The sequence below is a fragment of the Lissotriton helveticus genome, chromosome 2_1, assembly GCF_964261635.1.
Source record: "Lissotriton helveticus chromosome 2_1, aLisHel1.1, whole genome shotgun sequence".
NCBI classification, from domain to species: Eukaryota; Metazoa; Chordata; class Amphibia; order Caudata; family Salamandridae; genus Lissotriton; species Lissotriton helveticus.
In genome coordinates, this window is record NC_136059.1 from 1047898847 (window position 1) to 1047911844 (window position 12998).

Genomic DNA, 12998 nt, shown 5'->3' on the forward strand with positions numbered 1-12998 from the left:
CTCGACTTGGTGTGGTGCCTGTTTGTGGGGAGGGAGGGTACTTGCCTGTACGATCGCCGGAGACGGTCCCCCTCGGGGATCTCTCCCTCGGTATCCGGCCGACCCTCAGGGTCCCCGTCTAACAATTCCCAAACGGGTGACCGATTCAACATGGCCTTTGACAGACATGAAGAGTTTCAAATATTTTAGGCAAACTAACATTATCTGCTCAGAAAATTTGAAACGAAAAATGTAGTAAGATCATCAGCAGGTTTGAGACAAAACTTTCTTTACCCTTGTACATGCTAACTAACGCCTGATCTACAATGAAGTGGAGACGTTTTGATTCATTCTGAATTGCCACAGGAGGCGAGATGGAGAAATCAAATGAAATATACGATTCTGTAAATAATTTCCTCTACATATACGATCTTAAACAACAAATCCCACTCAAACGTATTCATTTCCAATCCAGTTATAAACCCCAATTTCCATAATACAATAGACAACAAAACGTGTACATTTCATAAGGTGACTGCTAAGCTTAGTACACAAAGGTTATACATTTAATCTATTATCCGTAAAAATAAGCAAATCATTTTATTTGATGTTTTCTGCCCAGTGAGACTGAATTTTAAAGTTCCTCAGAAAATCAGTTGCTAAATGGCTGGATTGTTGTTGCACAAATTTGGTTTATTGCGGGAGTATTCTATTAAGACTGACATTAGATCGTTCCTGTGTATTCACTGCTCTTGGACTGAAAAGGCTAAACATGCCCATGACACCAAAGAACACCATGAAACGACAGCTAGAAGTTACTTATGTTTAATGCTTAAAATTCTGAATGCACAAAACAATTATCTACTTTTATAGAAGTACCAGTGGTCAATACAATGCATTAGAACTATGTACAAGGACACAGTTTAGTATAAAAATCATTCTACACTGTAGAGTATTACGAAACTGTTAAGGACATCAAACACAAAGCACTTAAGACACCATTTTCGCTACCACATCTGGAACTCCAATAAAACAGTCCATCTCAGCTTGCAGCATGAAACCATTGCTATTACGAAATTTAGTAAATAGTCTGGTCTACTTATACAATAAGGATTATCTACACAGTTTCTTAAGATTTTGATCCATAGCAGCAAAGGCACTGTACATCAGCAGATCCACAGACGTCAGACTTAGATTTTTTAAACATTTGGAAAAAACTGACCAACAGCAAAGGCTTTAAAAAACGGGGGTAAAGGAAAAAAGCACTGTTTCTGGGACATGGGCTCAGATCCATTTGTGATTTTGGAGGGAGCATACAGGAAAGAAAAAGTTTCCAGAAAGATGTTTCATTCTCATCTGCACTGAATTTTAGCTCAAGTTTGGAGGGGACAATCCAACTTTTCGGTGCAGATGCCAAAGCATGAACAGGCAATGTCTTCTTGTACGCAGGTACAGACTCAAAGATGACTGTAATCTTCCCAGTAGAAATGAAAGGCGGTAAATTTGTTCAAGAGAGATATGCCAAATCCTGGAGCACTATGCGAACGTTAGTCTGCAAGGCAATAAGAAAGATTCTTTTAGTTTGTTACACTAGGAGAGACAAAACTGTGGTTATAGTGAGTACAATTTAGAGCATCATGAAATATATCTTCACTACATTAATAAAATGTTAGCTGGGAAAGGTTGGAAAAACTCTGGGTGCGTAGCCAGTTTTGACAAGCAGCACAGAAGTAAAAATCTGGATTTATATTAGTCGCTTTAGCTCCTCTACAACTACCATCACACCGAAATGGTCAACAGTCATCACATGTGCTGTCAAAACTATCATTTTGGCCAGATGCAACGTAGACAAATGAGACAAATTTGTACCAGAAATGCATTATTGGTTAAATGTTGCCACCTTCAGGGCAGGATTTAAACACACCTTCAAGAGCAGCTGCATGTAAAAGTCCCGCATATTCGAGATAAAATATCACCCTACCATTGACAGTGCTTCTAAAAGCTTATGTAATTATGTAAAAAAAAAGTGTAAACATTTACTTTGACAATCCTTTGTCAGTGCTGGGACTCCACTCTTTTCATTATTAACAATTATAAATTGATAATGACTTATGATTGATTTGTCCTTCAAGCAAATGCATCACACTTCTATCGCTACACTGTTGAGAAATCTAGTAGTTGGGTCATGCCGGTTCAAAAAAAGGAAAGCTCTTGAGCAATAGGACTGCTCCGTATAGAAAGGCATCACCATACCGCCACAAAAAGCAATCAAGAAAGTAACCTAGTGAAAAACAAGCATTGGCAAAGCCAATAGTGTCTTTATAAGGCAAGTGTGGAGTTGTTGGCTTCACTGATGTTTGTAAGCTATTGTTTACAAAAAAGAAGTAGAAGAAATAAAACAGCAAACATCTTATGGTATCTCAAAACAATGTCGATTTAAATTTTTATAAATGGCATTGTTTATTTTTAAAATGCCTTTAACTCTGAAAACTCTAAATAGAATTTAAAAAGAATATGGAAGAAACGCTTGCCAAGGCCTAATTTACTTTCTGCAGGAATCGGCCATTTCCTCTTCTGCAGTAGCCCTGGGAGCAGATTTATGGTCCTCCACGAAAAACGTCATGCTAAGTACAACTTCTGCCTCAGGCACCAGCTGAATGAGTACAGCAGGTGGCCCTTCCCCTAGCACCATAAAAGCCTTTGTTTGCCAAAGCTTGTTCTTTTATGTAATACGTGGAATGCAGGAGACAAAAGCACAATCAACCCTAAAAGTCTGCTCTTTAGCCATGCCTCAGCAAAAATATTGCTGTTGTGGTTTTACAGACAAGCTAAGAGGAGTGGGGAATACCAGCACAGGCTGATGTTTGAGGGATGAAGCAGCAAACAAGGTTGAGAGCTAAAAAATGCATGCACTCATGGAGTGCTGAACGAAAAATAAACAAATCAGTTGCTTAATTGTAGTCAGTGCAAAGATTGAAGTCAAACAATCAAAAGTGTGATAAAGAGCTATGCTCCAGGGGATGACCATTAAAGCAAGCAAATGAGAATCACAATATAGCTAATCAATGGTAAGCAATGGGAGGGTGTAAGCACACTGTAAGCTCACAACAGGCTTTTCACATGATTCAGCCCAACTACTCCTATTCAATATACTTTATACGTTGTCAAACTGGGCAATAGAACAATTTGTTTTGTTGACAATAATAAATCAGGTAGTTAGAACCTGCATATTAGTGCATGCATACAGGTAGCCATCACATTAAGTCTGAAAAAATGGAAACGCACCTTCATTTCCACGGCGGGGGAAGACAGCTTTATTAAGTCAGTTCATTGTTAGAAAGTCTTCTTTAAACAAAATAAATATATTACAACTATATTACACAATTAAAAGGTTCAAAGTCCATCGGTGCGGATGCTTCTTCCAAGAAAATGATCTGACAACGTTGCTGTGACAAGGTCTGAAGGCAAAGCAATGAGAATCCAATTGCAGGTTTGGTGGAAGGAAAAATAATCTCCATATCTGGGAGAATGAGCATCTATAGTCAATGTTTTTCAACAAAAAAAATGTACAGAAAAAGTGCAACTAGTAGGAGTCTTGTTTGTACAAAGAGTTCTCAATAAATAACTTCATAAACTGTAGCTTTCTTGTCGCCGGACCCAGTGACTATGTATTTATCATCCACCGAGATGTCACAACTGAGCACAGACGAAGACTCTTTGGACTAAAGGAAACAAAAAGAGAGCATCCATTACAATAAAGGATTTTATTTTAGCTACAACATAAAGTGATATTTGACAGTTGACCATGCATCAACAGCACACTGGAAACTGCTTGCACTTGTGAGAAAGGGAAAACAGCCAGATGAATTGACTGCTAAAATCAGCTTACTAAAAAGTTGTTGAAATAAGGCGCATTTCAATATCCAACATTAAAACACGCCTGTGACCTTTATTTTCCACCAAATAATACTGGGATACTTCGGCTATTCTTAACAAATTCCACCGGATGTCAGTTAAACAAAAGAATATGAACATTTATTATTTCTAGAGAGCCGACATTTTGCGAAATAGCGGTAAAGACAACAAAAGTGAGCATCTTATCTTTGTAATATATTTTACCAATGTGTAACTTCAATGATGATCCATAACATATTTTAAACTTATCAACTTCCAAGAAAAATTTATTAAATAAAACGAAAAGATAATTTTAAAAAGGAGAAAGGTCTGATAAGGGAACATTTAAAAGAAGATGGAAGAATTTTATTTTTATGACATCTCATGAAAAATATATGGGTAGCAGTGAGAATAAAGAAAGCAATATTATAATACAAATAGCATTTATAACACTCAATAGAAATAAAGCAATTACTCAATGCCTAAAGGGCACATAAACACCAGTTCGAATAGAAATACAAACAGATAATAGGCTTGCAATACTTTGAGAGGGAAACAGCCTTTACCACGCAGTTTTTAGCATGCAGAGCCTTTACCACGCACATTTTTACCACGCATGGAAAATCTATTTAAGGCACGTATAAATATATGTGTGTGTCTGTGTATACACATGCAGACACATTTAAGGTTTTCGGTTTAGGATTGGATAGAGGTTTACGGTGCGTAGGGGTTTAGGGATGGGTAGGGGTATAGGCTGGTAAAGGTATTTTAGGGTTTATGGTGGGAAAGGGTATTGGGTGGTAAGGGTGTTTTTAGGGTTTTGGGGTGGGTGAGGGTATTGGGCAGTCAGGATAATTAAAAAAGTGGGGTTTGGGGAGTCTCCCCCTAAATATATATATACAAAAATAATAATAAATATATATATATACATATATATATTTTTTTTTTATTTATTTTTTGTTTACTTTATAATAAGAAAATATATATACATTATACACACATTTAAGGTAAGTATAATTAAGCTAAGTGTATTATATATATTTATACTTATCTTAAATAGACTTTCCATGCGTGGTAAAGGAATGCATGGAAAGGGCATATGCATGATAAAAAGTTGCGTGGTAAAACATGTGTGGTAATTGGCTGTGTTTTATCATCATACAACCCTTTGTGAGGAGATTCGCATTGTGTTGTGTGACGGAAGGCTAATAAACTTTCCACATATGCAGTAAACTACTTACATTTTTATTTATTTATATACTCTACTGCTCTTCAGCCCTGAAGCGGAGAGTATCATGTAACTACAGAATAGTCTCAAGCTTCAAATCTAATATCATAGATAAGTAATTTTTTGCAGTATGAATCTATTCAAGATCCCCATGCTGTGTATGAATCATGTGGAAGAATTCCACCTATTGAAGTAGACTTGAAGTACAAATAGAACCAAACTAAAAGCTGTAATGCTGTTTGTCACACTGCTAGTTTCGGTCTTGGCTAGACATCCACACTGAAATGTTTCTTAAAAGTGTAGATCATGCTGCGGCTCTACAAATGTCAATAAACAATTCATGATCTCCGCAAAACACTATTAAGAAAAGTCTAGCAAAGCTTAAAAAAATTACTAGTGTCAAAAGTAACTGACCCAGTCCAGACTTCATTTGAATTATGGTACTTTTAGTCCTCTTCATTACATGACTGAGGACCACAGGTAGTAAAAAGTAAAGAAAAAAGCTGGACTGGATGAACTATTCGCACATGACTTGGGAAACCTGGGAGATGTGCATTAAGTGAGTGAGGGTAGGGAAGAAACCCATCGTTCTAGGAGTCACTAGATGCTTTGTTCTTTTTTGGCCCAGGCAAGCTTTTCCATGGTAGAGATTTTGCGTCACAATCTTCCTTTGCTACCTCCTAGGCATGCTTGTATGTTTCCTCTTTGATGTCAAAGCTAATGAACCTACAATAAGCAAACATGTAACTGCAGACAGGAAGTGGAGAAGCTATTTTCAGAGTTAGGACAATTATGCAACAACTAATTTAGAAACAATATATTAGATAAACATGTTTGAAGTTTAGTCCTACTTCTCAACTTACATATCTGTGTAAGGGGGTAGGACCAACAGACGGGTATGAAGGAGGCATATCTCCTGAACAGCCACCAGAATCTATCGAAGATATTATACAACAAGAATGCCAGCTGGTCTAGTGCACATTAGCACCTTTTGAGGAATTTAAAGCTGAACTCAGAATATTCGCTCTTAAAGAACAAACAATCTAATATAATTGTCCGATTTCCTTTCAAAGAGTTCTACAAATGAGTTTCTAATTAATTACCTTCAGTTTAGCAGCAAGAATGGTCAAAGTGACATGTTGTGCTTTGTATGACCTGGACTTAATGATTACACCCAGTCTGCCTTTTCTGAAAAACGATTTTAAGGAATTACGTTTTCTCAAAAGTTTAAAACCCCACCAGAGGTCTTCTAGTTCACCCTTTAAAAGGGGACAGGGGAAGTGTTGATAAAAAAATGCATCAAGTCTTCTGGAAGGTGTTCTGTTAGGGGGGTTAATAAATAAGAGCTATCCCTACACAGTGTAGGTGCTTCTCAAGACCAAGGTTTGCCAGTGTTCAAATCTGCCGCTGTCTCTAGGGTAAGAAAGTAATGGAAGTATCCAAGAGAGTAGCAAGGTAAAGGTAGAGTACACCCATTAGCTCAGTTTCTTTGTAGAAAGTTAAAAGAGGTATTAGGTAAATGATGCACTTCTATGTACCTTAGGATGCTTGCCACTAAACTGTCCCATGTGTGCCCTATCTTGTCAGAATACAAGTTTCCACTTCAATATAATCGTACAAACTGTTAACATATATATGACATAGATGATCAGAATAGTTGTATAAAGTTAGTATTCACTGTTTAACACATGTAAGTGTGTTCTATGTGATGGATGACCTTATTGATGAGAAGAAGTATTGCATTATCATGATAGACTGCATAGGGGTGCAGACCAGCTACGGAACAAATAAGAGCCACACGAGACAGTGGAGGGAAAGCAGTACTGATACTTGCTTGATCTATCAGCTGCTAAAGATACTGTCAACAACAAATTATTAGTGGACATTTAGTAGAAATTAGTATTAGCCTAAAAAGCCCAGACCCTACTCGGCTCCTTTCTCAAGGAGAGAAAACAAACTATGTTTTGGATCCTTTGTTCCTACTCTTTCTCTTTACCATGTGGAGTGCCACAGGACTCTCTGCTTAGTCCAACATTATTTAACATATGTGTCAGATCTTTGGCCATTCTTGTCAAATCTTTTGGATTCTCCCTCACGTCATACGTGGATGACAGCCAAATAGTGGTATCTCAGACCAAAAGCAATGATAACTCTAGCACTAGATTCAATAGCTGTGTGACCTTAATGATTGGATGAGCTCAAATTGCTTTAAGCTAAACACGGGAAAGACCGAGGATGTCCTCTTCGGTAGATATACCTCTTTTTGGTCTTTTAGTTGGTGGCCACAAGAAATGGGCACTCTTGTAAAAGTCCCAGTTGACAAAGTGAACATTTTGGAATTCAAGTTGACAATAAACTAGCCTACCGCGACCATGTAATAGCAGTAATCTCTTCTGCTTTTTACACCGTTTAAGTGGTGAAGAAAATACTACTTCATCTCCCGGAGGAGCTACCGAAATTAGTTGTTTGCAGCCTGATCTGGTCTAAACTGGACTTCTGTAATGGTCTCTACCTGAATATTCAAAAACAATTCCTGAACAAACTCCATGTCATGCAGAATACTGCTGTCCGCATGCTTCTAGGTGTTCCTAAAAACCTTTCCACCAGACAAGCGCGCAGCAAACTCCACTGGCTACCGATATGTCAAAGAATCTCCCTCAAAGCCCTTGGCTGCACCCATAGGGCTCTTTATGGGAAAGGCCTAGAATACCTTCAGCAAGGCTTTAAATAGCACTGCCCTTCCAGACAATTATGCTCGGGAGTGAAAGAAATCTGCTAATCCCCAACTACAGCCTTGCTGCCTGGGGAGGGTGAGGCTTCATCCTTACTGCCTAGAAACTTTGGAACTCTCAACCAGCTTACATTAAATCCATTCCTGGGCACTTGCCTTTCAGAAAGGCTATAAAAACTTGGCTTTTCAACAACTAGCATTTCCACATTTTCATTAATCTGACAGCCTACTTAGTGCTGAAGCAGCGCCAAGATACCCTCAAGTAAATGTTGCGCTTAATAAATATACTATAACATAACATCCTTCCTCTTGGTCCATTCACCAAAGAGATCTAGGAAAGGCCACTTTTCCAATCCTGCACTTGCAAATTGGCACATTAAGTAAATGGCAGTAAAAATGTAAGAAACATTACCTGAAATATACTGGCTCCATAAGGTGTTCGCCAAGCATTAAGAAGGTTATCTTTTCCGGTGCTCACAAACCATTTGCCTGAAACAAAGTGCATATATTAGTAAAATAAAACCACAAACTCCGACAGACTTGATTAATGAATATACTGTGTTTATATAAAAACTACATTGAAAAAAGTCTTTACAGTTACAAAAGGAAAACACCTAAGAATGAGGGGCAAACAAATATGGTATTCATTGGTTGATCCCATTGATACAGCAGCGGTGAAAGACATTATCCAACACTAGTGGTTAAAATGAATGTGCCATTTCCTAATGAGCAAAAGAGTCAATTTCACTACCAGCAAAAATGGGGCACATAAAATGATATCAAAGAAATAAAACAAACAGGTTGCTTACTTGTAATAATACTTTTGTTGATTTTTTTTGTTCGTGTGTTAATGAGACATGAGGATGTTGATCGCAAGTCCACAATTCCGCACTATGTACCAACATCTTCAGATATTTTTTTCCCCACTGTGTTGTGCGAGGGTAGGTTAATACCTTTCCTAAGTATGTAGAAATCACATCTTCGGACACTACTTACATTTTTATTTGTTTGTGTGCACTACTGGACTACCCCTGTGATGCAGGCAGAGCATGGAATGTGACATGAGAATTGTCTCAAGTTTCAGATCCAATATCGTAGGTAACTTGCTTCTTTCGCAATGTTAAGCTATTTAAAGGTCCCATGCTGGGCATTAATTATGTAGTAGCTGTCCACCTGTGGAAGTGGGCATAATGTACAAATAGAAGCAAACTAATGTTTTAATCCCTTTTGTCCCACTGCTACTTCCTTTCTTGGCTAAACATCCACAATGTGGTATCATAAGTGTATTACTTGTTGCCCCTCTACAAATGTCACCAAAAGAAACATTTCCAATTAGATTCAGTTATGCACCCGTCTTCTTAATAAAATGAGCTCTTGGCGTTGTGTGTAACATCTTCCTCACCAAAGGCTAACATTACTAAATGTTTCCATGACCTGGCAATAGTTCTCTTAGTCACAGATTTCCCCATGATCTGAAGAACAGGACACACAAAAAGGTGGAATTTGGTATTTAGGCATTAAGTATTTATGGTATTTAGCATTCCATCCATCACTTTTATGTATACATCAGGTCAAAGTAATGGTGGGCATCAGCCTCTTGGACTGCAGCAACATATTCTACCTATCTCTCCCATCCAATTGACTGCATGGCTCCAAAGACTACAGAATTTGGCTATACAATTGGCAGGTCCCTGGAGATCTAGACCCTTCCACTTTTGCAACTGGAAATCATCATATACATGTATTAGTATCCCTGCCACTCTCATATGTGACACTGGGACAGCTGTAACTAAATATTCCATCCAAACCACACTTTCCAACCACTGTATGATATATCCTAAAAGCAGATTCTCCTTACAAGTCAGATACAGTGTGTGGAAGGCTACCTAAAGCCAATCATACTCCCCAATATCTGAGATCTTGTGACAGCTACTTACGTGGATTCTTATATTCTGATTCAATCTGACTAACCACGTTTTGCTGCGTTATTCTAGTTCTTGGTCAGTAAAAACATTCCAACATCATTTAATTTCTTGTTGCACATCAGCTACTTTCCATAGCAAGCAGCCACTTCCAACTGTGGAAAAAGTTAGCCTCTCCAAAGCAGAAAGTGGTGGTCTTGTGGTACCATCAGACAAACATGCAGATACAAGTGACTATATCTTGCTGCAACTCAGAACTACTGACCGCATGACAGAGATATTGGGTTTTATTTTTCTCCTCCAACAAGAATGTGGGCATACTCTATGCCCAGGAAATATTAGTTATTGCATCTTCCCACATGGGTGTGGGCATACTTGATAGGAAGACGATATTTGGTATCTAAACACCATCCGATTCACAAATCTGTATTCCACGGACAATGCCAAAAGAATGTAGTACAAGTTACTGATGCGTTTTGCTGGAAAACAATGAAGTACTAGACAAAAGCTATACAGAACTGAATATATGTAAAGGGATGAGGACATAACCCATGCAAACCTTAGAGCAATGCATTAGAACTTACCACAGTGAGCAAACTTGAGGGACAGCACACAGCTCTCATGAAGGTGTAGTTGATATTTGTCGGGTTTAGTAACATGCAGCACCTCAACATTACTGTTCTCCATCCCTACTGCGAGCCATTCACCAGTTGGACAATATCCTAGTGAAAAGATCTAGAATACAAACAAGATAGAGTATGTAGATATTGATCTGGTACCAGACAGATCAGAGTTGAGGTTTGAAATGTTCTACATCTACATCTGTGAGCATAAAAGAGTGCTTACAAGACATCAAGTAAGGATAACTTTATGAATGCCAAAAGACAAACATCCTTCCGAATTCCGAGGAACGAGCAGGTTACTTACCTTCGGTAACGCTTTTTCTGGTGGATACAGTATCTGCCTGTGGATTCCTCACCTTTTGAATTATCCTTTGTGCAGCATTCCACTGAAAATGTTTTCATAGTTCCACCACGTTGACGTCACAATGGAACGGCTCTGCTCGCGACTGCGTGATGTCATCGGAGCGAAGGTAAGTAACTTGTCCTTCTGATGAATGCATCTGCCTATGGATTCCTCACCTTTTGAGTTGAATCCCTAAGCAGTCCAGTTCCCAGAGGAGGGTGCCCGCCTTCCTATACCACAAAATCCTGCAGCACAGAACATACAAAGTGGCCGTCCCTCCTCAGCTCTGGGTCTAAGCAGTAATGCTTCGCAAAAGTCCAAGTTGCCGCCTTGCAGAAGACTTCGCCCAGGGGGATGAGCTTGAATACCTTCAGGAGGCTCCTTCGTGGCCAAGACGTAGCAGATCTTGATGCAGAGGATAATCCACCTGGATAGCGCTCGCTTGTGGACAGCCTTGGCCTTCATTTTTCCAACGTAACCAATGAAGAGTTAGTCGTCCAGACTGAAGTCTTTACACCTGTCCAGGTACAAACTGACAGCCCTCTTAGGGTCCAGATGATGAAGTCTCTCCTCCTCCTTAGAAGGAGGAGGATAGAAAGTGGGTAAAGTGATAGATTGTCCTAGGGGTAAGGGAGTGACCACCTTAGGCAGGAAAGCAGCTCTGGTCCTAAGAACCCTCTTATCCGCATGAATAGAGGTAAAATGAGGCTTAGAACTAAGAGCCTGCAGCTCACTAACCCTCCTGGTAGACGTAATTCTAACCAGAAATATTGTCTTAGATGCTAGTAATCTCAAGAGACAACTATGCAGGAGTTCGAAGGGTGACCCCATCAGGAAAGTAGGAACTAAATTTAAATCCCACTGAGGCATGATAAATGGATTGGGAGGAAACCTGTTGGTGAGACCCTTAATGAACGTTATGACTATGGGAGACTTAAACAAAGAGGGTTGGTCTGGTAAGCAAAGAAAGGCAGACAAGTAGCCTTTGCCTGTTGCTACTGCACAACCCTGTTGAGCCAAGGAAAGATCAAGACTCAGAATATCAGGTAAATGGGCCTGCAAAGGATAAATTGATCTCTCTCCACACCATTTAACGAACCAAGCCCACTTACCAGAATAAACAGATTTGGCGGAGTGTCTCCTGGCTGATAATATAACACATCCTGTGGCAGAGAGAAAGAACTCAGGTCGCCCCATTCAATCTCCAAGCATTAAGGTGCAGACTCTGGAGGTGGGGGTGTAGAATCCGCCCCTGTGATGAGAGGAGGTCTACACCATGAAAGGGAGATGGAGCGGAGGGCGCGATGAGAGGTGAAGTAGATCTGTCTACCACGGTATCTTGGCCAAACAGGAGTGATCATTATGACTTGGGCCTGGTCTTGGCAAACCTTCCTCAGAACCAGAGGGATCAAAGGTATGGGAGGGAACGTGTAAAGAAGCAGAGAGCCCCAATAAACAAACGTGTCCCCCAACGATCCCTGAACAGGATACTGGCGACTGCAGAACAACAGGCAGTGCACGTTCTTGTGATTGGCAAACAGGTCCAACCGAGGAAACCCCCACATCCTGAAAATGTGATGGACCACCTCCGGATGAAGATGCCACTTGTGATCGGCTGAGTATTGCCAAATGAGAATGTCCGCATGCACATTCAGCACCCAGGCCATATAATTTGCAATTACACAAATCTGATGGTCCTGAGCCCAGGACCAGAGTCGCAGAGTCTCTCTGCAGCGACGATACGACCCTACTCCTCCCTGTTTGTTGATGTACCACATTGCAGTAGTGTTTTCCATCAGGACCTGAACTGACTGACCGTGAAGAGAGGGAAGAAAGGCCTTGAGAGCCAAATGTAGCGCCCGAAATTCTAGATGATTGATGTGAAACAAGCTTTCCACTGGAGACCAAAGGCTCTTGACCTCCAGATCCCCCAGATGAGCTCCCCACCCCAGAGTGGAGTCATCCGTTCTCACTGTGGCCACCGGAGGAGTTTGAAATGGATTCCCTTGAGACAGGTTGCCTGGACCACTCCACCATGACAGCTCCGCTGCAGTCTCTCTGGAAATTCTGAACACCTCCCTGAAATATCCGTTGCGCTGAAACCACTGCCTGCAAAGGCATCAACAGGTGCTCTCATGTGCCAGCGTGCATGGTTGACCAACAGTATGCAGGAAGCAAACAGACCGAGCAAGCGCAGAACCTTCAGGATTGGCCGCTCCAACTTGAAACATTGGAATCATAGCCTCATGTCTAGAATCCTCAGAGGAGGCGGGAAATC

General features: G+C 40.1%; 1 protein-coding gene across 4 annotated transcripts in view; it reads right to left on the minus strand.

Moving 5' to 3' along the window:
• Positions 1 to 788: 788 nt before the first annotated feature.
• LOC144818434 (transducin-like enhancer protein 4) overlaps positions 789 to 12998 on the minus strand; it is a 283390-nt gene continuing 271180 nt past the window's right edge. For all 4 annotated transcript variants that reach the window (XM_078675849.1, XM_078675852.1, XM_078675851.1 and 1 more), the window contains 4 exons: positions 10339 to 10489; positions 8245 to 8321; positions 3265 to 3701; positions 789 to 1531 (listed from right to left, as the gene is read on the minus strand). In XM_078675849.1, coding sequence (XP_078531975.1) covers positions 3594 to 3701; positions 8245 to 8321; positions 10339 to 10489 — 336 coding nt within the window. In that variant the 3' untranslated portion in view covers positions 789 to 1531; positions 3265 to 3593. The remainder of the gene's footprint in view (positions 1532 to 3264; positions 3702 to 8244; positions 8322 to 10338; positions 10490 to 12998) is intronic.